Source organism: Meleagris gallopavo, chromosome 6 (genome assembly GCF_000146605.3).
Source record: "Meleagris gallopavo isolate NT-WF06-2002-E0010 breed Aviagen turkey brand Nicholas breeding stock chromosome 6, Turkey_5.1, whole genome shotgun sequence".
Classification (NCBI taxonomy): domain Eukaryota; kingdom Metazoa; phylum Chordata; class Aves; order Galliformes; family Phasianidae; genus Meleagris; species Meleagris gallopavo.
In genome coordinates, this window is record NC_015016.2 from 37,528,340 (window position 1) to 37,549,272 (window position 20,933).

Sequence of the window (20,933 nt, forward strand, 5' to 3'; positions counted from 1 at the left end):
GCGGCAGAACTCGGCCTGAGCCCCGGGACAGCGAGACGTGCGTGCCCCGGGAGCCTCGCCGTGTTGCCTGCCTGGGAGCAAAGCAGCGAGCTGTCCTGGGCCTCGTGCGCACGAGTGTCTCGGTGGTCCGTGGCTGTGTCCCGTTGCTGAGTTTAAGCCTGTGGCCTAACAGTAGCACGAGGCGCATATGAGCGCTACTTCCCTGAGGCTTGTACCTTTTGCAGGCACGCCTGCGTTAAAAGGCCAGGCCTATAGCAAGGTGAAAGCTGCCAGGGCATTCACGTTGCCTGCCGTGCCTGCATCTCACTTGGTGAGGCACTGACCTCAGGAACCAAATGGTCCTGGCCGTTTCCTGCTCCTGATGGCAATGGCTTGAGTCTTCAAGGGCTTCCCAGACCCTGCTGATAAGGCACTGCTGTGGTGCTCAAGCTCTGGTTTTGTGGATGGCACATCTAAGTGCTGGTATGGTAGAGTTAAGAAAATAGCATAAAACTTCTGCTGTGCTGGTAGTAGTTGTCAGCAGCACAGTTTTGCTCTCAGTTATCCTTTAAAAGAAGTTTCTAGTAATTACAACAGCTGAAATTAAACTATCATTCTTCATATGACGAAGAGGATGATTCCAAAGTCTGACATATAGCAGCAATGTTTTGCATCCACGTTTGTTCCTGTTGTTACATGACATGTGCCTTCCACCCTGTAGTTTTTTTTATCTGTAGTGGTAGTCCTGAGCAGGTACTTTAGGTATATACTCCTACACCAGTACTGAGATTGATCTGCTAAGCAGCAGCATTGCTTACTGACACCTCGCTCAATCTGCGACCTTGTTTTCCCCTAGCTTATCTCCCCACTAGTCCTGCCGTCAGTCCCTAGCTGCTACATCTCTGCTGAAAACCTCAGAACCTGTACTGAAAGCAGAGATGTCTACGTGAGATTGTAGAGAAAGTGGAATAATAGCTGCGAGAGGTGTGAGCTGCTCTGTTTGTATCAGTAAGGTGTTAACTCAGATACCCTGGTGCGGTTGTCATCATTAGCTGCTGCTTGGCTCACGTATGAGAAAAAAAAAAAAAGAGGAAAAATCACAGTTGAATAAATAGTAACCATGAGTGATGCTCCATTTATGGTTACAAAACACACAAATATTCTCATGCCTTTGCCAGGCAGTAGAGAGTGAGTGTCAGGGAGTCCTCTAAGGTTCAGAATGTAGAAGCTGTGAATCATGTCACAGTTTTTATGAAAGGAGGCTTTTTGACAGCCATGGTTTGGGAAGAAACTGTGGCTGTGTTAGTAGGTGATTCCATTCATAGAATGGCTTGGATTGGAAGTGACCTTAAAGATCATCTAGTTTGAACTCCCTGCTGTGGGCGGGGATGCCACCCAGTAGATCAGGCTGCTCAGGGCCTCATGCAGGCTGGCCAATAAATGAATTAGTAGATAAGTCATTTGAGAAAACTCTGCATTAACATGATTTTGTGTTTTCCTTCTTAAGAAAATATGTGCTACAGTCTAACATGGGAGTTTTATTTATTTGTTTTTTTTTTGTATGCACCACTTCTAAAATTGTCATTGTTAATATGCTACTTTCAGTAGTAGAAGCCATGAGTTATTGGAAGGCGCATTTTCTTTTTAACATGCATTTGGTTATAGATGCCATTTTTTTAATAATGATGTCTGAATCCCTTTCTGAGAACTCATGAATTTTCCCTTTAAAGGGAAAGGTAAGGTTACTGATAGTAGCTTGGATAAGCAGTACAAGTTTGGCACCTACCCTGGATATTTTTAGGGGCTTTAAAAACTGCGGGACTTAATCATTTTCTTAAGTTGCTTGAAGTATCTGAGTGTCTTGTCATTTGAAAATCAAAGTGGTTAAATACAGTAATAATGTATCAGTGAAAGGACTGAACTGGTCTTCTAGAATGGTTTGGGCTTGTTTTGAAATGCCATGGACAGTAAAACAGAAATAGAAGAATATATGGATATATATTCATAGCTTCAAAAGATAGGGAGAAATAATGGGAGAAACAGCAATGTGAAATTAAAAGGAGAAAAATATACAAGTAAAAGGAAGAACAATTTCACCTCGTAAATACAAAACATCCTTACATAACATTGGTGATCAAGAACGTAAGTTACCATCAAGAAGAGTGTTACATCAGATTGACCTTTTTGATGTTCTTAGTGTCTTTGGCCTGTATCAGAAACGTAAATGGAAAGGATAATAGTGATGCATTGAAGTTGTTTAGCTACCCATTATAGAGAACTCTTATGGAAAAAGAACTAAGACATGGATGATGTATTGGGACGCTCCAGATGAATGGTTTGAAAGGATTCTTTGGAGTTTAAAACCCAGAAGAACATTATCAGTCATTTTGTTAATGTAACCAAAAGGCTTTCAGTCTTCTTTCCATGTCAAAACACCTCATGCTGTGCAACTTTTGGCAAACTGAATGATCACTTGTGTTTTTGGATCATTTGTAAGCGATATTAGTTTTTAAGGGCTCTATTGATTCATTTGCTATGTGCTGACTGTTCATTAAATCTGTTAGTGCAGAAATCATAGATGAATAAGGTAGGCATTGTTTTGTCTTCTTTTTTAATCCTCACTTTCATTAGAAAAAAAAAACAAAGCCAAAAACAAAAGAATAGTGTTTTGTCCTGATATTCGAAATGTAAGATGTATGCTGCGCAGCCAGATAAACTATTCAACCATGTCTTGAAAAAAGTGATTGAAGAGCTAAATACTCAATTCCTTAAAGATGTTAGGCAGGATTTTTGAATGAAACTTTTATTTTCCAGGTTTGCATGAAAGAAGAGAGGAGTGTGTAATACTCTTGCCATTCTTAATGCCATTGGCATCTCCTGTTAGTGACTGGGGGTTTCAATGGTTTGTAGATTTTCCTGTGCCTCATCGTCATCAAAATGCAGGTTACTTTGCACTTGGTTACTGATTTTTTGTTTCTGTTTGGAACGCATACAAAGTTCTGTAATACACCATTTAGGTCTAGTTTATGTGATGTGTTTGTTTTGGTTTATGTTCTTCAGATAGTCTGTGAGGTAGTGAGAGTTGTACCTTTGTGACCAGTTTAGACCAGAAGTGCTCAAATGTTTGGGCTTCGTGTAAAAAGCATGAAACCCTATATGTAGGAATCCAGCTGCATCTGTAGGGATGTCAGTTTTTGCTGTCTCAGAAAGTACAAAATGCGTATTTTGATTCTGAAATAATTGCTGCCTAGTGTCTTTGTTCAAGTGATGAGAAGTTGTGTTTAGAGGAATTTTACATTGGTTTAACAAGTGAATAATTCAGAAGTAATAGAATTCAGAACAAGTAGAATTCTAAATAGTAACATCCATAGTTGTTACTGCCTTCTTATTTTGTGTATTTTGCTGGAATTCTCATCTACAGTTGTCTGAAGGGGTTTGGGTTGGTTTCCTTTTAAGTAGCTCACACCCTAACTTTCCCTAACTGGCAGCTCTGCTATTCCTGTGCAGTAGTTAAGATAGGATGAATGAACCAGCATAGTAAATATTAAGCCCTGATCTGCATTTGATTCTTTGGGTCCTGGCTATGTTATGTGATAAGGAGTGGAAAAAAACAACAACCAAACCACCCTGTGTCAAAAATCTCCACACGCAACTTCAGGCTTGGCTTTACTTATTAGTCTGTTGATGTTTGAGCGTTTGGAAGCCACATGTAATTAACAAATAAGTGTGTTCTGTCAGGTTTGCTTTTCCTTTTCTTTCTAGATATTACAGACTGTAATACAGCCATTGCTCATTTTCAGTGAACAGGCTTGTCAGTATTCTTGTAATCCAGTACTGCCATACTGCTAGAACACACGAGACCCAAAGCAAAATGTAAGATAACAAATTCAGCCAGTGAAAAAGGTGAAAATTGACTTTGAGGTGATGATAGAATGGTGAGAAGTTAAAGCTTTGGAAATTTTCCCTGGTGTTGTCATCCCTGTACTCCATCTTAATTTAAAATGATGTGAATATTAGATAGAAAAATCTCAAAATCTGTAACTTTTTAAATACAAAGAAATTTATTCATATACTGCTTTAAAAAAAGGCTACTGTATAAAGAAACTGAACTGATCAGCCTCTTTTGCTTTTCAATCAGGATTTCAGGATATCACATACATTACTTTACTTGGATTATAACACTTCTCTCACTTTATGTTGTCCTTCTGTACTTTAAAACCTTGGTAGAAAGCAAAGTACTTAAGACTCCCAATTCCTCTGCGAACACTGACGTGCAAATGAAGTTACCAGACGTGGTGACATTTCAGGTATGCGTGAAAATGTTCGCTCCTGGTCCATCTTGAGCTGGTTCACACTGAGGGTTTTTGACTGGTGAAATTCATTACCTTTAGCTGGATCCTGAATGTTAGTGGGGGACAGAATTTGCAAAGGAGTATGCTGAAACTTTTGTCATTTTGGCCCTTTGAACTTCTTGGAGTAAGGGCACAGGAGTTCCTTCACGGATTATAGGACTGTATAGGGAGTATTAATTTCATCTTCAAGAAGCATTTTTTTAAAAACTACATTTGCAGGAAAAAATCTTCCTAGATTTTTGGAAGCACCTGCTTTTTTTCTGCCTGTGGTTTTAATCTCTTTCTAATTTGTTGTGATGATGTGTGACTTTGTATTTCAGAATAGAGGCTTCAGGTAATTGATAACATATTCAGTGACATAGACCTTTTTTGATGACTATTTTTATGGTGCACATATACACACATGACTTACAGATCTTATGTGAATTCATGCTAACTTGTTTAATCCAGATTGAATAAGATAGGGAGAGTAGCAGCGATGGAAGTCTTAAATGCATTTTTTTCCTGAAGCAGTTATAAGCCGTAGTTGTCTTTGCCCATTCCAAGTGCAACTGGCATGCAACTAAAAGAAGTCTGACGTGGGTTTTGGAGCCAGTAGTCTGATGAAAGAAACATTTGCCTGTAAGCATACAATTAACACTGTACTGCTATTTCTTGTATTAAGAAAAGTATACTTTTCAGTCAGGTTTGTAATAAGATTATAGGAAGCCATGAGCTTTATAAAACACAGTAGTTGTATGCTGTCTTTACAGTATATAAATTGTTTTTGTCAAGGAATACCCCCTGAATTTAATGCATTTTTTTTAACTTGTTACTCATTGCTTAGCTCATCATTTATACTGTGTTTCTTACAGAGTCACCTAATATATTTAAAGTACTAGCTTGAGGTTTGTTTTTTTTTTAAGTCACTAGATAAACAACCAAGGACATCCAAATTATAAGCAGAGTAACCAGAAATGCATGTTCCAAAAACTTCTGTTGGAATTGCATAACGTAGTTCCTCTTGGATGCTATAGGTGTGAGCCTTCTTCAAACATCTGGACGAGTTTTCAGCTTTTCTATAATCTGTGCCCTTGCTATCTAAAAGTCATCTGAGCGATGAAAGCAGAGCTGTAAACTACCCACAGGATGTAGTCACAGGAGGATGAATGGAGGCAGTAACCAGCAGTGTTGAGTGAGGGCAGGGAGGTAATAAAACTTACACCGGGTCGCTGTTCAAGGAAAGATTTCATCTCGGTACCTCTTTTCTGTAATAGTCTTCTGTTCAATATGGCAAGCTGCTAGAGTTCATGATTAAAACTGTAAAGCAGCTTCGTGTTACTTCTGTCTCTTGTCCTCTTAAAGGCTTGCTGTCCATTACACAGGCCTGTGCTATTGTCCTCTCTCCAGGCCTCTCTGGATCCTACAGCTGAAGGCTAGAAGGCAGAGAGAAGGTTTCAGTCATCTCCTGGTTTCCCAGCTTCAATGCAGAGGGAACAAGACGTGTATTTTCTACTCTTCCAGTGTTTGCATCCTACTGATGCATGTATTTCCTTGCTTTTTTCTCATTTATAGAAAAATAATGAAAACCATTAAATGGAATGGTTGCAGTCCTTGGCTTTCCATGGCACTAGAAAGCTTTTGCAGCTGAGGGTTTAATCAGCCACAGAAAACTATTGCAAATGTAGCTTCATGCCCTATGTATTGTGTATAATCAGAGCTGTTTCAGGCATTGAAATTTACTAAAACTCCCAGATTTTATTTGTGTTAAGAAAAGAAATGCTTTAAAATTGTTCTTAATGTTTTACTAATTAGGAGCATCTAATAGTTTTGTAATCTCTGCCCCTAATTCTTTACTGTACCCTGACATGGCATGGAAAATAATTTCCCGTTCACAGGGATACTTACTTTTCTCTAGGTTTTGTCCTTGTGTCTTTTATTCTGGCAACTGAAAGCTTAGATCTTTGAGCTGTTGTGTTCCATGTCCCTGAAAGAAGTGGCAGAGTTCTGCAGTGTGCTGATGCAGTTTTGTCTGGTAGCTTTATTGCACCAATTCCTTGTCTGTAGCTTTGCCCTTGTTTCCAAGGAGCCAGTGGCCTAGATGTGTTAATGCCTGCAAGCCTGCATTTGGTTTTGGCTTAATTCTGTGTCTACTCCTACAAAATGCTTTATTTCTATTGCTAATTGTATTATTAACAGTGCTTTATTATTGTTAATTCTGATTTTTGTAACCTTTACTCAAGTTGCTTATGTTCTTGGTTTGTTCCTTGCAACTTTCGATTGCAGTAGCAAATTTCAACACCAAATCCTATAAAGATAGAATCTCCTTGAAATGTGAAGTTGCTAGAACAAGCGTACCTGAGTTTTGGCTGGCAGAGACGAGGAGAAGCCGCTGCTAACACTTGTTTGGCCTGGTGACAGCTGAGAAGCAGTGTGTTCTTGTTACACTTTGCAGCCAGATGCTGAGAGCATCTCAAGCAGCCTGTGCGGAAGACCAGGCAGAGTGCGGGAGGCTGTGGAACCAAAGGTATCAACTCTCAAACAAGGAGAGCAAACTGTAAGAAAACCTATTTCTTGCTTGCCTCGGAATAATTCTATTAATATTTTGAAGAAAAAATAAAACAGTAGGCAGAAAACACAGTAGGTGTATTGTAATGCAGATTGCATTGGGACTAGTTGGCAGCAAATCTGGTATTAGAATAAGAAATATATTTCTTAGTGCAGGCTAGTGAACTATCTGAAGGGAAAACACTACTTATTATTCTAGAAAATGTAATATAGTTGAAAAAGGCAAAAGGAATTGGTAGCTTCACATCATGACTGTCTCATGTTTTTTGATGAAATCTTGCTTCTAAGGTGTTGTTTCTTTGAAAGTTCTTGCCACGTAATGTTAGCTGCAGAGGTGATTTAGTTAGTTTGATGTTGATCTCTTTGCAAGTGCTTATAAGTTACTATCCAGAAATACGATTATTCCACACACAAACTTTTCCTATCTGGTATCTGATATTGTTAATATTTGCACCTTATTTTGTTTAATGTTTTGTATAAATGCTAGGGATACCAACCTCTGAATGTGTTTTGAGATCCTTGACTGAAAATTGCCATTCATATGATATAATGAATAGTTTAGAATCAAGGAAGAATATTAAAGTGCTTTAGACATTGCAGTTGAAAATCATGAGTAAATACAGTGCTGCTCAAGGTGAACATCTCCTTTCGACCTGTTTGGAGATATAGATGCACATGGGTGCAGAAATCTACCACCTTGGCTGTATAAAATGATTTGAATTGCCTGTGCTTTGTAAGGTTTAAAAGCTGATACTTGCCAGCAAGCTTTTGAAGAAGAAAACTCCTGTATATGAGACCATAAGTGGTCTTCATTCTTGTTTCCTTTTTACTGCTCCATAATTGCCTTTAAATGACTGTCATTGCTCTCTTCTGGTTCTTCTTACAGGACACTGCCCCGTGTCCTGAGTTGCCCACAGGTGCTGATGTGATGAGGGTGCACAGTGCCAATTGGGGGCTGTCTAATCCTCTGCTTTGGTGGCAGCTGATGTTCCGTTAGCTAAGAAGAAATAAAGGCTATAGTTTGAGCCAGTGCTGCTTGTGGTAGCTGTAACCTTCCCTCCACTTGTTCCTGCTCTTGCACAGTTCTTTCTCACGGACCACTGAATTTTCATAGTGAAATAGACTGGGGAATTTATCTAGCTGAAAAATTGCATGACAGGAAATTTATTCACTGTCCAACCAAACTTCCCTTTTCAGTCTGCAGGCCTGCAGAGAACATCTGTGTGTGCAGAGGGAAGGGCACTGCAGGTGCTGGGATAGGGCAGGACTGTAGTAGTGCCTGCTTGTTTTGGCTGAAGTTGCCCAAAGTAGAGCTGAGGCATGTAGTTCAGTGATGCTGTTTTCTGCCTTACCATTTGGCTGAACTTATTTGTCCTGCTTCTTAAGAGATGTACTTTAAAGCTCTATGGCACCATACATTTTACTGTACAAATGCTCTGTACAGTAGCAGTACTGATATTCTGAAGATCTGTCAGAATTGTATTTAATTATAATTCTGTTCTCAGTCATGAAAATCAGAGCTTAAAAGCAAATTAATTTGTGTTTAGTGTTTTTGCTGCATAAGAGACTTTGTTTCCTTTCTTTTGCTGTAGAAGTTTCGAACAAGAAATTTTTCAGATGAAAGAGAAGGTTTTACTTCTAATTCTGTGGATTGGTCATTGTAGCATTCTGTTTCATTACCAGATTCCCCCAGCAATATCACAGATAAAATGCTGCAAAACCTCGTGATGTTGCCTCATAATGTTACTAAGCTTTAAAAGGTGAGGCATTAGAAATGACTAGAGGAACGTTAATCTGTTTCCTTTTGATCTAGAGATAACTGCAGATGCTCTGAAAATTAGTGTTTGAAAAGAGGTGGATAAATTTTTCTCATTTCCTTATTACATCACACTTTTTCTTCCATTTAATCTAAATATTTTAATTTTATTTTAAAATGGTATGATTGTCACTCAGTATAACAGCGTATCTGACAGTTTTCATAATGAGAGCATCACAGCTGATTCTGTGTTGAAGAATTCTATCAACATCAAAAGGTAAATAAGTAGTGTGCTTGAGGAGGAAAATCAGGTATTTGGTATAATGATGTTGAGCTCTACGGTGTTCTGAACGAATGTTCTGTAGAGAGCTTTTAAATCAGAAGCCAAGAAGGAAAAAGTTGCGCTCGCTAAATTCTCATGCCTTTGTTCTGAAGAGTTGATTTAGAAACAAATTATTGCAATTCCAAGTGGTTTGTTATGAGTAGTTGTGCTCATAGTACTGAATTCTGTTCAGAGGCAGCTGCATGCAAACCACAGCTCTACGTTTAAATCCTGAATTCAGGCATCAGTGTTTTCTCTTGTTGATTTTCTTAGTGAAGAAACACACTGATGCTTTGTTTAAGAAAATGGTTATTTGTGTTTCTTTTCAAAGAACCAAAGTCTTCCACGTAGTAATACAAGTTTAGATTCTGCTCAATATGCTGTATTTTTCTGCTGTATTACATGAGCTAAAAAGCTGCAGATTGTATAGATAACACAGATAGAAAAATGTTAATATCTTGAATTAAACAACTCTAAATCTTTGTGCTGTCTTTATGCAGATGTTTCATTTAGTAAGGTAGAAAGAAGAAAGTGCTGCCAGATTTTTTTAATTCCTTTCATTATTTTTGGTTCATTTTGCACATAGAGCAGAACAGAAAATGTTCAGGATAATGCTTGTGTCTGTATGAGAGTCATTTCAAACCTTGGGACTTCCCTGCTTTTCAGCGTGTAGCTCTTCCATGGTATTTTCTGCGGTTGGTTTGTGACAGATTTAGTATCTTAGTATCTGTTCTATAAACAGTGTTGTGTTATTTCCATGGATTGATTTTTCTCTCTTAGAAAAATAACATCTTCCTTTTATTTTTGTTTCTTGTCCCTCTTGCAGAGAATTCTAAGCTGAGACATGTAGAAAAAGATGTCTTGATTCCACAAATAATGAGAGACCGAGCTAAGGAGCTGTGTTCAGATAAAGTGCAAGGTAAGAGTCAAATATACATCAGGAGATCTGATGTATTCACTTCTGTGCCCTGAACATAATCCTTGTTTTTGGAGACAGGTAGTCAGAGAATTAATATGTATGATCAGCATCTTAATGTTTGCTGTGAAACCAATAGTACAGTCTGTGTATACATCTGCCATGTTGGCCTTGGCTGCTGGGTAGTGTGGAGTGTTTATCAAAATGACTTTGTTCTTGATTGGTTCTGATTGATAGAAAACTTTCCATGTTCTGATTTGGATTGTGTGGTGAGAGAGAAACACAAGAGTTACTTGTCTGTATTATTTGATGCTTGTGTAGATGAAATTCCTTTGTGTGACCCTTCAGGTTGGGCCTCCTTATTATTATAGATTTATTAACAAAATATATCCTTTCCCTCGTCAGCGCTTTAGTGATGTATGTGCATGGAGATACCTTATTAGACAGAACTTGTTTTAGGCTGATGCTTTCTGCTTTGGTATTTTTTAGTTCTTTTAATATTACTGGTTTAAAAAAAAAGTTTGAGCACGCTGTACCCAAAATATGTGAACCTAATAATTAATTACAAATATGTTCTCTATACAGTGTATTGTGTGCATGACGAAACATGCAAAAATAGAAATTAAAAAGAATGAGATAAAGATGAAATAAGCTAATCAGATTGTTACACATTTATATCTTTAACAAATGGGTTCAAATCCTGCTGAAACTTTTTCTGTGATTTTTAATTGGGTTAAAAAATTTGGTTTCCATACAGGTATATGAGAGGGTTTTATAGGTGAGACACTTGCATTGTTTTCAGAAACAGTCAATAACAGTGGACACATTTTTAAACATCCATTTTCAAAATGATCTCTCCATAGCACAAGTATCTTTTGAAAAGCAGTTAATTTCTCCCTCTTTGCTGAAGCATCAACTTCACCTTGAAGGGACACATCAAGTGGGTTTATTTATTTCTTTTGAATATGTCTGCCAGGCTGCAAACTACTCACAGCCACCTGTCATCAGAGAAAAGGTCAGCAAATCTGCAACACTTGTCTTTTTGTGTAAAATAAATAAAAATTAATAAAAATAAAACAAAAGCCAAGAAAAAAAGAATGCTTGAAGTTTGACAACTCTTTTAAGCACTCTGTTGCAAGATAACCAGCAAACCTCCACATGGTATGAAAGATTTTCATGGTCATTTCGTGTCTCACTGCACAGTCCTGTATGGATTCTGCTGCTTCAAGGGCTTGTTTTTTATAGAGATAACTGCACTGATCACATCCTGCTGCACTTTGTGCTCTTCTGGCTCCAACATCTTTGCTGCAAACACATGGCTATGAGTAGCGCCTTGGAAAAGTTTAATGCTTGGTGTTGTCTGTAAGCTTTTTCAGGAATCCTTTTTTTTTGTTCCCTCGAAAGCAGCTGCTCTGTCAGTGGTTACACTTGCACAGTTCTTCCCTAAGTCATTGGTTTTTAAGCGCAGGTGTTTCCCTGATGGTGAGTGGCTTTTTCTCCTTTGCTATTAGAATAGCCTGCTAGACTTCAATTATGAGGCTTAATAGGAAAGTGAAGTATTAGATTTGGTATTGTGACTTTAAATAATGCTGATTAGATTGTTATCATTTTTACCTTGTGAGGTGTCTGGACAACAAGCTCTAACTAGGGCTAGAATAAGTGTCAACTCTGCCATTTTTGTGTTTGGTTGTGGTTGTTTTGTTTTCACAATCTTCAATTCACAGTTTCTTTACAGAAGTTTTTTTTAAACCACACATCTGTTTTCTGAGAATTAAATTTAGTTACAACCATATAATATAATCCATAAATCAACCAGGCACACGCAAACTACATCACAGTGTGTTGAAAACAAGCAGACGACTGAGGATACTGCTGTCACCCCTTTTACCTTGTGGATCACTCACTGTTGCCTTGGGACACCTCATTTATTTTGTGTCTCCTTCTGATACCGTTTGGATCAAAGGAAGGCACCAATATCAAGCTGTGTATTACTTGTTGGTAATGTTAGTAATGTGGATCACTGAAAGGGGCTGTGAGTTAAAAATCTGGAAAATAATCTTGTCTCTCTCTTAGCTCTAAGCCAGTTTTGATCAAATTTCTTGAAAGTTAGAGGCGAAAGCTGAGTGTTTCCAGTGCATTTTTTTTTAATTAGATGAATGAACAAATTCTGCATTCATATTTCTTCTGAAAAAAGGCATCACTTCAGCTATTTTGTTGTATGCCTTTCAGTCCATACAGAGATGGAGAGCAACTCGTGGGAAATGAAGGTTAAACAGTTTTGTCAGGAGAATTTCTCTCAAATCCACTGTGAAATTATTGCTGGAACAAATGTGTCTTGTTAGTACAGGAGGATAGTAATCATGGGAAGTAGCATAAAAACCATTGCCTGTAAACAATTACAGACTAAGAGCATAAGCTGTGTATTTAAGTAGTCAGAACTCCTGAGAGCCAGTTGCTGTGCTACAGAACATAGCATGTATGAACTGGCGCTGTTTACATTAAGTAGCACAGCTACTTGTTTAACTTGTTCTTGGCTTCGTTTTTTCTACTCTATGTTAATTTTGTTTGACCAACTTCTATTAGTATACCTTTGTTTCATTTTGTCTCTAGGAAATTGTGATAAATGTATTATTAGTAAGGAGAAAAAGCTATTCTTCAAATATGGGCTTTTACAGTTTTGTTGGTCGTGCTAGCTTCCTGTCTGTCCCTACAGGGAGCCCCTGTACATTCGGTAGTTCTCTGCATGAGCATGGGGTCCATCTGTATACAGGCCGTTACCTTAGCCTGCAGCTATACCACCTAGAGATGTGTGCTTATCAGAGCTAATAATGTGAGCAGCGACAGCCTGTCCAGCACGTGTTCAGGAGGCATCCAGAGAAAAGAAACCCCAAGGGTTAAAAATAAAAAAGAATGAATAAGAAAAGGTTTTGTTAACTCAAGAGGTGATATTGCTATGCCAGCATGATTACATGGGTGACCCGTTGCTGTGCTGTGTTAGCTTAACAGAGTAGCTTAGGGATGAAATAACCATGAAAATGTGTCCATTTTAAAGATAATTTTTGAGAACAAGTAAGTAAACCAGCCATATTTCGTTATATTTGTTGAAATTTATTTTGATTTTTTTTTTTTTCAAATTGTTGCAGTATAGCACTTGTAAGTGCTGCATGTTCCTCAAGAATTTAGGACATCTTAGTTGCAGAATAATTTCTCTGTCCTGTGCTTAGGATTCATGTACTCTTCTAGTGAAAATTACTGTGTTAATAGTTTTGGTAAGAGAATAAACATGCTTTTTGAAGAACACAGCTGAATTTTTCATGACCAGAATGCCAACGTGCCTTATTCTCTTAATGTCCATTAATGTACATGAAATTGTGGACTGTTATTGGAGTATCATATAGACAACAGTACTTTTCTTAAATGTTGTCACACAAACAAAACAACCACATTACATTGTCATGCAGGAACTTTTCAGAGTATTTATGCAGACAATAGCATGAATCATGTTATACCCCTGTAATTCAGTCAGTGTATTCTTGGCATATAATAGAAATGATTACAAACTTAAGTAGCTAAAAGGAGTGCTTATCTGCTGTTGCTGAATCCATTTCTTTTATAAAATAATTTCTTAAGCTGTATTACTTTAAAAGTTTTTAGTTTTAATTCACAGTTATAATATCTAAATTTTGAGTAAATTTCTTTAAATCAGTAAATATCAGGAAAATCTCAATTTATCACTTATCTTGGAAAGGTTGTCTTAAGCTTACTGAAACATCTGCTGTTTCAACTTCTTGTGCTCTTCTTTCCATGACTTCTCTCTGCTGTGAAACAAGGAACACTCACCAAAAAACTGCAAGAGCTTTGGTTGATTTTGATTCTATGTACATAATAAATGTTTGTTCCATTTCTTAAGAGTACTTATTCTGCAGTTCAGAGTTACTGATTTTGAAATTTTTAACTCCTTGGGGTTAGGTAGAGAAGAACCCATCAGGACAAATATATAAACCATAGTACTGTAAGTATTGTACATTGAGTTAATTTTGATTTTTAATAGCTTGTCTCGGAACAAGCAGAAATGCTTTTAGAAGTTACGGATTTTGGTTTTAAAGTTGTCTTACGTTTAGATCCCCAAAAGAAAGTACTCAGGTCACTGAGTCAGTCATGAGACTTTAATTTTGTATGTGTGTTTTTTCAGTGTGATGTGTATTTGTTGTGTTAAAAAATACTTCTTCTCCCTTCTCAAACCCCACAAACTTTTTTTTTTCTTGTGACAAGATTTTAGCCTAAACTTTTTTTTTGTCTTTTTCGTTTTGGTGTCTGCTCCTGATCAGTGGGTTTGGGCCTTTCACAGCAAGAGAGACTTGCAGATGTCTTCTGTCAGGTTCCCAGAATTTGTATAGGTAACTGAACTATATGCTTTTCAGAGTGAGTACAGGAATAGCTAGTTCAGATCAGCTTGGTTCTGCTATTAGGAAGGCAGTGAGGTAAAGGAAACAGTTTGGATTATTCAACACTTGATCCTGCCTACAACTCTGCAGATAAGAATGCGGCTGTTTCTTGTTTGAAGTTTGTTATGGGAGGAATTAATTTGGTCAAGAGAACAAGATGTTCTGTACTTTTTTTTTAGTATAAGAGGGAAATAAAAGGAAGATGGTTTCCTCCTGTGGTGAGTTGGGAATCTCCTCTGGAACATACTTACGTTGGTTCTGGTGTCTGTAGGAAGTAATTAGCAATGTGAATCCATTTGCCCTGAAAAATCTCTTAAGATACTTGGCAGTGCTTTAGAAATTGCTTTGGAAAGTGTGGCTGGAAAAGGACATTTCCAAGCAGTCACCCTCCTCCCATTCTCCATGTTCCCCATTAGCCCTCTCCTCCTCAGGGCTTGTGTTGATACTTAGTGAAAATGATTGGATGCAACACTACTGCAGGCTTCTCTACAGTAGAGCATGACCAGTGTCAACCAGAGTTTTGATAATGTGCAGTTACTCAACAGTCCTGTCACTGACATTATCTCTGTCCCCGTAGGGGCCACCTGCTCTAGACCATGACCCTTACACCTGACAAATCAAACTCCATAAAAAGGAAGAAATTTCTGATTGAAGTATATTTGATGCTGCACATTAAAATGCCTAGGTACATGCCTAGGTATATGTAGGTACATATATACACAAACACATATATTCTTTTATAAGAAATGCAAATAATGAAATGTACAAAGCAGTGAAGCTTGATATGCTACTCAGTGGTATTGCTCACTTTCCTTAACTGATGCAGACAGTTAACCTGTTGGTATCTATAGTCTGTTCTGAGGTTAACACTGGCAGGTGCTAAGACTGGTAGCATCAGGAAATTAAATGGCAGCTCATATTTAAAAATATTGATCAAACTTATTTTCTTGAAGCAAATTGAAACTAAAAATAACTGAATTTTGCTCATCTGCTGAACTGCACAGTGGAAAATACAGTCCTTATAATCTTTTTGAAATTCACATATTTTAGGAATGTATATAAATATAATCATCTGCTAATTGACTGAAGCAAAAAGATCAAGTAACTGATAAAAAGCAGTGAGATAGCAAGGCATTTCCTGTAGTATTTTTATTGAGCTGTTGTGACTGCAAATTTCTTACATTTGCTTTTGTACATTGATGAGAATTTGATGGAAAGCCTAAGAGGTTGTATGGGAGGAGTCATAAACTTTGACTGGAATAGTCTTTTTCTATGGGAGGAGCAAAACAATGCTGCCTTGTTGTCTACAACTTCATTTTTTCAGAGAAAACTGAGTGACAAAATTGCAGATAGAAAAGGGGAGTAATGCTATCTTCTGCTGTGTTTATTTTCTGCATATTAAAGTACAGCATAGTCATATTGTGTGAACCTCTCACCTTGTATGAAGCTATTGAGATTACTGTTTGACATAACGTGTAATTGTCAGCTATTTAAATGGTATGTTGTATTGGTAATGAATTAGTAGGTATTTTCCCCTGCTTGGTCTTCCTGAGGATAAGATGCTAAATTTTCATGATATTCTTGTCTGTGCAATATAGCTTTTATTTTAGGAAAAGATTCAGGTCGGTATATTTCCAACAAACATTTACTCTCATCACATTTAAGCATGTGAGTGAATTAATACAATCTCTAGAGGGATTATGTTACACTGAGCCTTGCTCCAACAAACTGAGCAGAGAGAACAGCTATATGTAAATTACAATTTGAAGAAATGAGATCATAGATGTCATGTTTTGTTTTGTTTTGTTTTTAATGATACTTACAGTATTAACTAAACAAAGGTGATTTAGAAGGTTTCATAGAAAAGAAATATGAGAGCATATTGTGTTGCTTGGTGATGGAAATTCTAAGTATTCTAACTAGTGTTAGGACTTCCAATAAAGTGTTTGGGGAGGGATTATTCTTTTTCCTTCTCTCCCTTCATGTAGTTTCAATCCAGCTGATCACAAGAAATGGGTCAGACTGCTAGCTTTACCATTGCAACTTAGTTGTGTTGGGTCTTTTTTATTTTTTTATTAGGGAATGGAACAGCTTTTACAGGGACAAAGAGAAATGAAATCACTTTCAGTGAAAGAAAGAGGCCTCATTATAGCCACCAACAGCAGTTATTGACAGCTACACTTCCTATTAACAAGGAGCATTTAAGAGTTTGGCTGTTGGATCTTTGGACTTGATCTAATTTGCTAGCATTAATTAGTTTCTTTTGAGCACAGACACTTGGTGCTCACAGCTATAGATTTGGAGGACTAATTAGGAAAGAAAATTGAACAGAATGGAGTAAGGCATTAACCTTCAACCATTACCAGCTGGGGCTCTGATAAAGACCACAGAGTCCAAATGCTCCTATTCATGCAAAGAGTACTCTAATGAATATCAATTTCAGCCAGGTTGCCACATCCTACAAGCACTGTCTTAATTTTGTTTCTCTTACCTGTTACAAAATGTTATGCATAGACACTAAAGTGATGGCGATAGCTTGGAGCTCTTACCTTGATAGGTAATCTATATTGTGTCCACTCTTTTGGTTTTCTTAAATTAGAGATTTCATTGGTTTCCATTAAAGATCCCGAATTTCAAATTGTTCTCCCATTCTAGCATAAATATATTCATACAGAATATTAACAAATGCTTGTTTAAATAGGGGATGCCTGTGTGGCTTTGGATTACAGTAATGCACTGACCAAGCGAACTGCTGAAGTTTGAACGACAGGATAGCTGCTTCTGCAACTCTTCGGAGTAGAGAAAGTATTGTATTGTGGTGCTGATTATCACGTTTCAAGAGAAAAACTGTTCTTTCAGACCTTGGATTTATATTGTATTATAATATGTATGAAAGGGAGGTATAAAAACAATCATCTTTGTCCTTTTGTACCTTTTGTGGATCATTGGAAGTGTCGGACTTGGAACCAAGGCCCAAATCCTCCTCAGCAGTTGTTCCACTTTTTAGTCATGTCACTGCATGCTGACAAACTGTCAAATCTATCTCACCACGTGTGTGTCCATTGCTATTGCTTGTGTACCTAGAGGTTCCTTGCCCAGTAGTGAAAAGTGTGTCAGTCTCTTCTTTGAAACTCTTTCCTTGAACTTTTTTCTCTTGGGAAGCACACTCACACTAATGTGCGTCCTCTGACTTTGGAACAATTGTGTCTGTTTGGGTTATCTTTTGTGTTTAGCTCTTTGAGGCTAAGATTGCCTTTTATGTGATCAAATTATTGAGAGTTCTCTTACTGGTAAGTTCCGTACTGTTAGGTTGAATAGCTGATTCCATGTCAGAGATCAGTTTGGTGCAAGCTGCGAAGACAGAAGGACAAACTTCCCCTTGACATCAATGTTATGCTGTTTGGTGGTGTTTGGATCAACCTTCACAGAAGTGCTGTTGTTGGCTGACTGATTTGGCAGAGTTAGGAGAGACATAGTCAAGTTCTTTTTGAATCCTCCCAAAAAAGAGAGGTTATGATTGCAGCCTCTTACTAAGACCATGTTTGTATCTTCTGCTAGATGTTAGATGTGCTATTTACTGATCTCGGTTTTCTTTCCTAGTTGATACATCCTTCCCTTTCAGTTCTTCTACTGCCAGCAAATGAGAATGAATTCTATAGGTATTTTTTTTTATTTACTGTCTCATCATTGATGGTGGTGATAAACTACAGACACAGTAGTTTATGCATTAGAGTATGACAATATTATATTACTGTGACAAAGTTGCGCATATTGTTAATAGCAGTACATGTAATTGTACTAATTGTAACTTTCGTATTAACTGTGTGTTCTTAATGATGTACTTCAGCAATGGCTTTGCAGTTTTGGATTGTAAACCCCTCTTAGAATTACTGTAGAATTACGTTCAACAAGATACTCAGCACTTTGTGTAAATAAATCTAATGCTTTAAGAGGTCGTGCTATATTCTCTGTGCACGTGTATAAATATTTTAATTGTGTATGAATTATGAATATTACCCTGGGGTTACGTTCACACAGAAAATAGGTTATTTTTCAACTGCTGACATCAGAATGTGTTATGTAGATAGCATTAGGTGCAGCAGTGGAAAAAAGAACTTAGTTTTGTCAAAAAGCAGCTACTATGTATTTGGAACTACAAACCAATAAATAGTGAGCTTTTCAGATGGACTGCAGGCAGTGTTTTGGTGTTCTTGGGAGTGCATTATATTCAGGGAAATGTAGTGGGAAAAATTCTAATTACTGCTGTGCTAAATGGGGTTCAGAATAATAATTGAAAATTCATCTGACAAGCTTCGATGTGAGAAGGCAGTGCATTATTAGAGTTGTAGTTTTGATCTCCATTTCCTGTAGACTGGAGAACTATATCTGTTGAATGTATTTACATAGAATACTACGAGTCAGCTGAGCAGTCCCCAAAAAAACCACCCTAAATCAAATTCCGACAAAGGACAGGAAGGATAAACCTTATCAGGCAACAGGAGAAAGCAAAATAAAGTTGAAATGTGGCTGAGTGTGTAGGCATACTTTTAACGAGGTGTGGTGGTCTGACTTTCATGCTTTTTTGTTTGAAAACATCAGAAAGTGGTTAATGAAATCTCTAGTTTTCATCCTTCTTTGGTACTAAACCATTCTAAACTTTTCCAGTGTAGAATCTAAATCTAAAAGTTGTTTAAATGGAATGAGATGTTTCTCAGGCCCTTTTTTTTTAATATATGTAGTTGTAACAACACTGACAATATACAGCTTTAAGTAGTAACTGTTTTATCTGTTGCTGAGTAAAACAGCATTTGTGCACGTTATTGTTCTGGTACTTTCAATAATGGTGACAAAAATAATCCCTCTTCCCTGCTGCAAAATTTAATTTAATTTTGTTGCTATTGTAATTGTTTTCCAGTAATTGTCTACATGGTGCTGCATAGAAAAAGAGTAGAGGAGATTCCTGCTCTGAATAGTGTTTCATTTGCAGGTCTGATTGAGGGGAATAAAGGCTACAAAACAAAAGGCCATAAAATACTTGTGCTTCATTGTAATTCCTCTGAATTTTATTTGGGCATTTTAACACTGTCCAAAAGAAGAAGAAAGATCATGCTGAAAAAATGCTTGGAATGTGTGCTGCTTAAGATCAGAATATAGATACCTTCACATGAGATATGATCATATGACAGAAGGTGAGAAGTATTTGTGGTGAGGAATCAAAAGCTTCACAACAGGTCAGAAAATGTGGAGGGGGATAGACAAGGAGTATTAGAGCTACACAGATAGAGCATTGGAGGTGTGGATGAGGCTTTGTGTTTATGGAGCAAGAAAAACAATTCAGCTGCTGCGCACTAGACATATTTCAGAGGGATATTATGAAGGACTTGAAAGGAATCCAGTAAGGGGTGGAAGGTGGTGCTTATGAGTTGATGAGTAGAACAGGAACTTGCGTAAGGAATTTTGAAGATGATAATGTGCACTTGGAATGGGGTAAGTAGATTCTTCTCTTGAAATCCACAGTACTGGGAAAGAATTGAAAAAGTTGTAGGCATTTAGACATTATCTGTAGTATTTAGGGTTCTGCCTTTTTATTTCTTTCCTTAAAAAAGAGTTTGCATGGTGATTACTTGAAGTTTAACTGTTGGTTTCCCTTGGATATACTTACCAAGACTGTGAGCAATGCAGGACTGAATTGGACTTGTAAGACTTCTCTTGTGGTCGTGTTTGGTATATCTGTAATCTGGTTAATGTTGCAGCTTGTCGAGAGAGATTGCTCCCATAGTTAGTTATTTCTTACCGTTCAGAGGTTGGTTTGTTTGTTTTCAAAGGCATTTTATTTTAGGACGTCCAACTTTTCTTTGTATGTTAAGCATTCATGTTCTCAGTGTCAGCTACAGTTAGGCACAGAGAAACTGTCTGTCCACTGTGTATTTGTGCTTTTGATTGTTCCTGTGAAAGAGTGTTTTTGTATATGACGTTGATACTAAAACGTGTATATACGCTATTACAGTTAAAGAATTTTTGGTTTTGTTCTTGCTGAACTGCACTGTTTTTCCAGATCAAATCTATCACGAGCCTTCTGAATACTCACGCTGTCCTTCAATGTACTGTCAGTACTGTCACTCAGAACATTCAGTTGCTCACAAAATGACTTAAAGCCTTACTGAATATAACATTTCTGCATGACATTAAAATCTTTACTGTAAGCCTGCTGCATGTATGGATTTTACAAGTAGATAATTTTAAAAGCTTTGCTATGTGTTTTAAGAGGAAGTTTTTCTATTCTTTGCATTGTGTCCTGGTCCTGATCCTCAGCACCTCATCAATACCAGTGTATGCTTTATGAAATCTGCAGTTGAAGGAGCAGAGTTCTTACTTCTGTACTTTGTTTGTGAACTGAGTTGAAAAAATGTTTTTTATGCTATTAAAAAACAAGCAACAAAAAACCTACTCTAGACAGAAAAAAAAACCCCACCAGAGTGCTATTGAAATGCTGATGTCCTCATGAAGTCCTTCAGACATTGGACAGATTCTTGGTGGTGGTCTGAATAAAAGCAGCACTTTGAATGGAATAAATAAGACAATCTGCTTTTCCAAAAAAGGCAAAAAGGGTGAAAAG

General features: G+C 37.3%; 1 protein-coding gene across 1 annotated transcript in view; it reads left to right on the forward strand.

Moving 5' to 3' along the window:
- Positions 1–20,933, forward strand: part of CMC1 (C-X9-C motif containing 1) — a 46,439-nt gene that overhangs the window by 232 nt on the left and 25,274 nt on the right. The window contains exon 2 of the mRNA XM_010712885.3: positions 9,783–9,875. Within this exon, the coding sequence (XP_010711187.1) occupies positions 9,783–9,875 (93 nt within the window). The remainder of the gene's footprint in view (positions 1–9,782; positions 9,876–20,933) is intronic.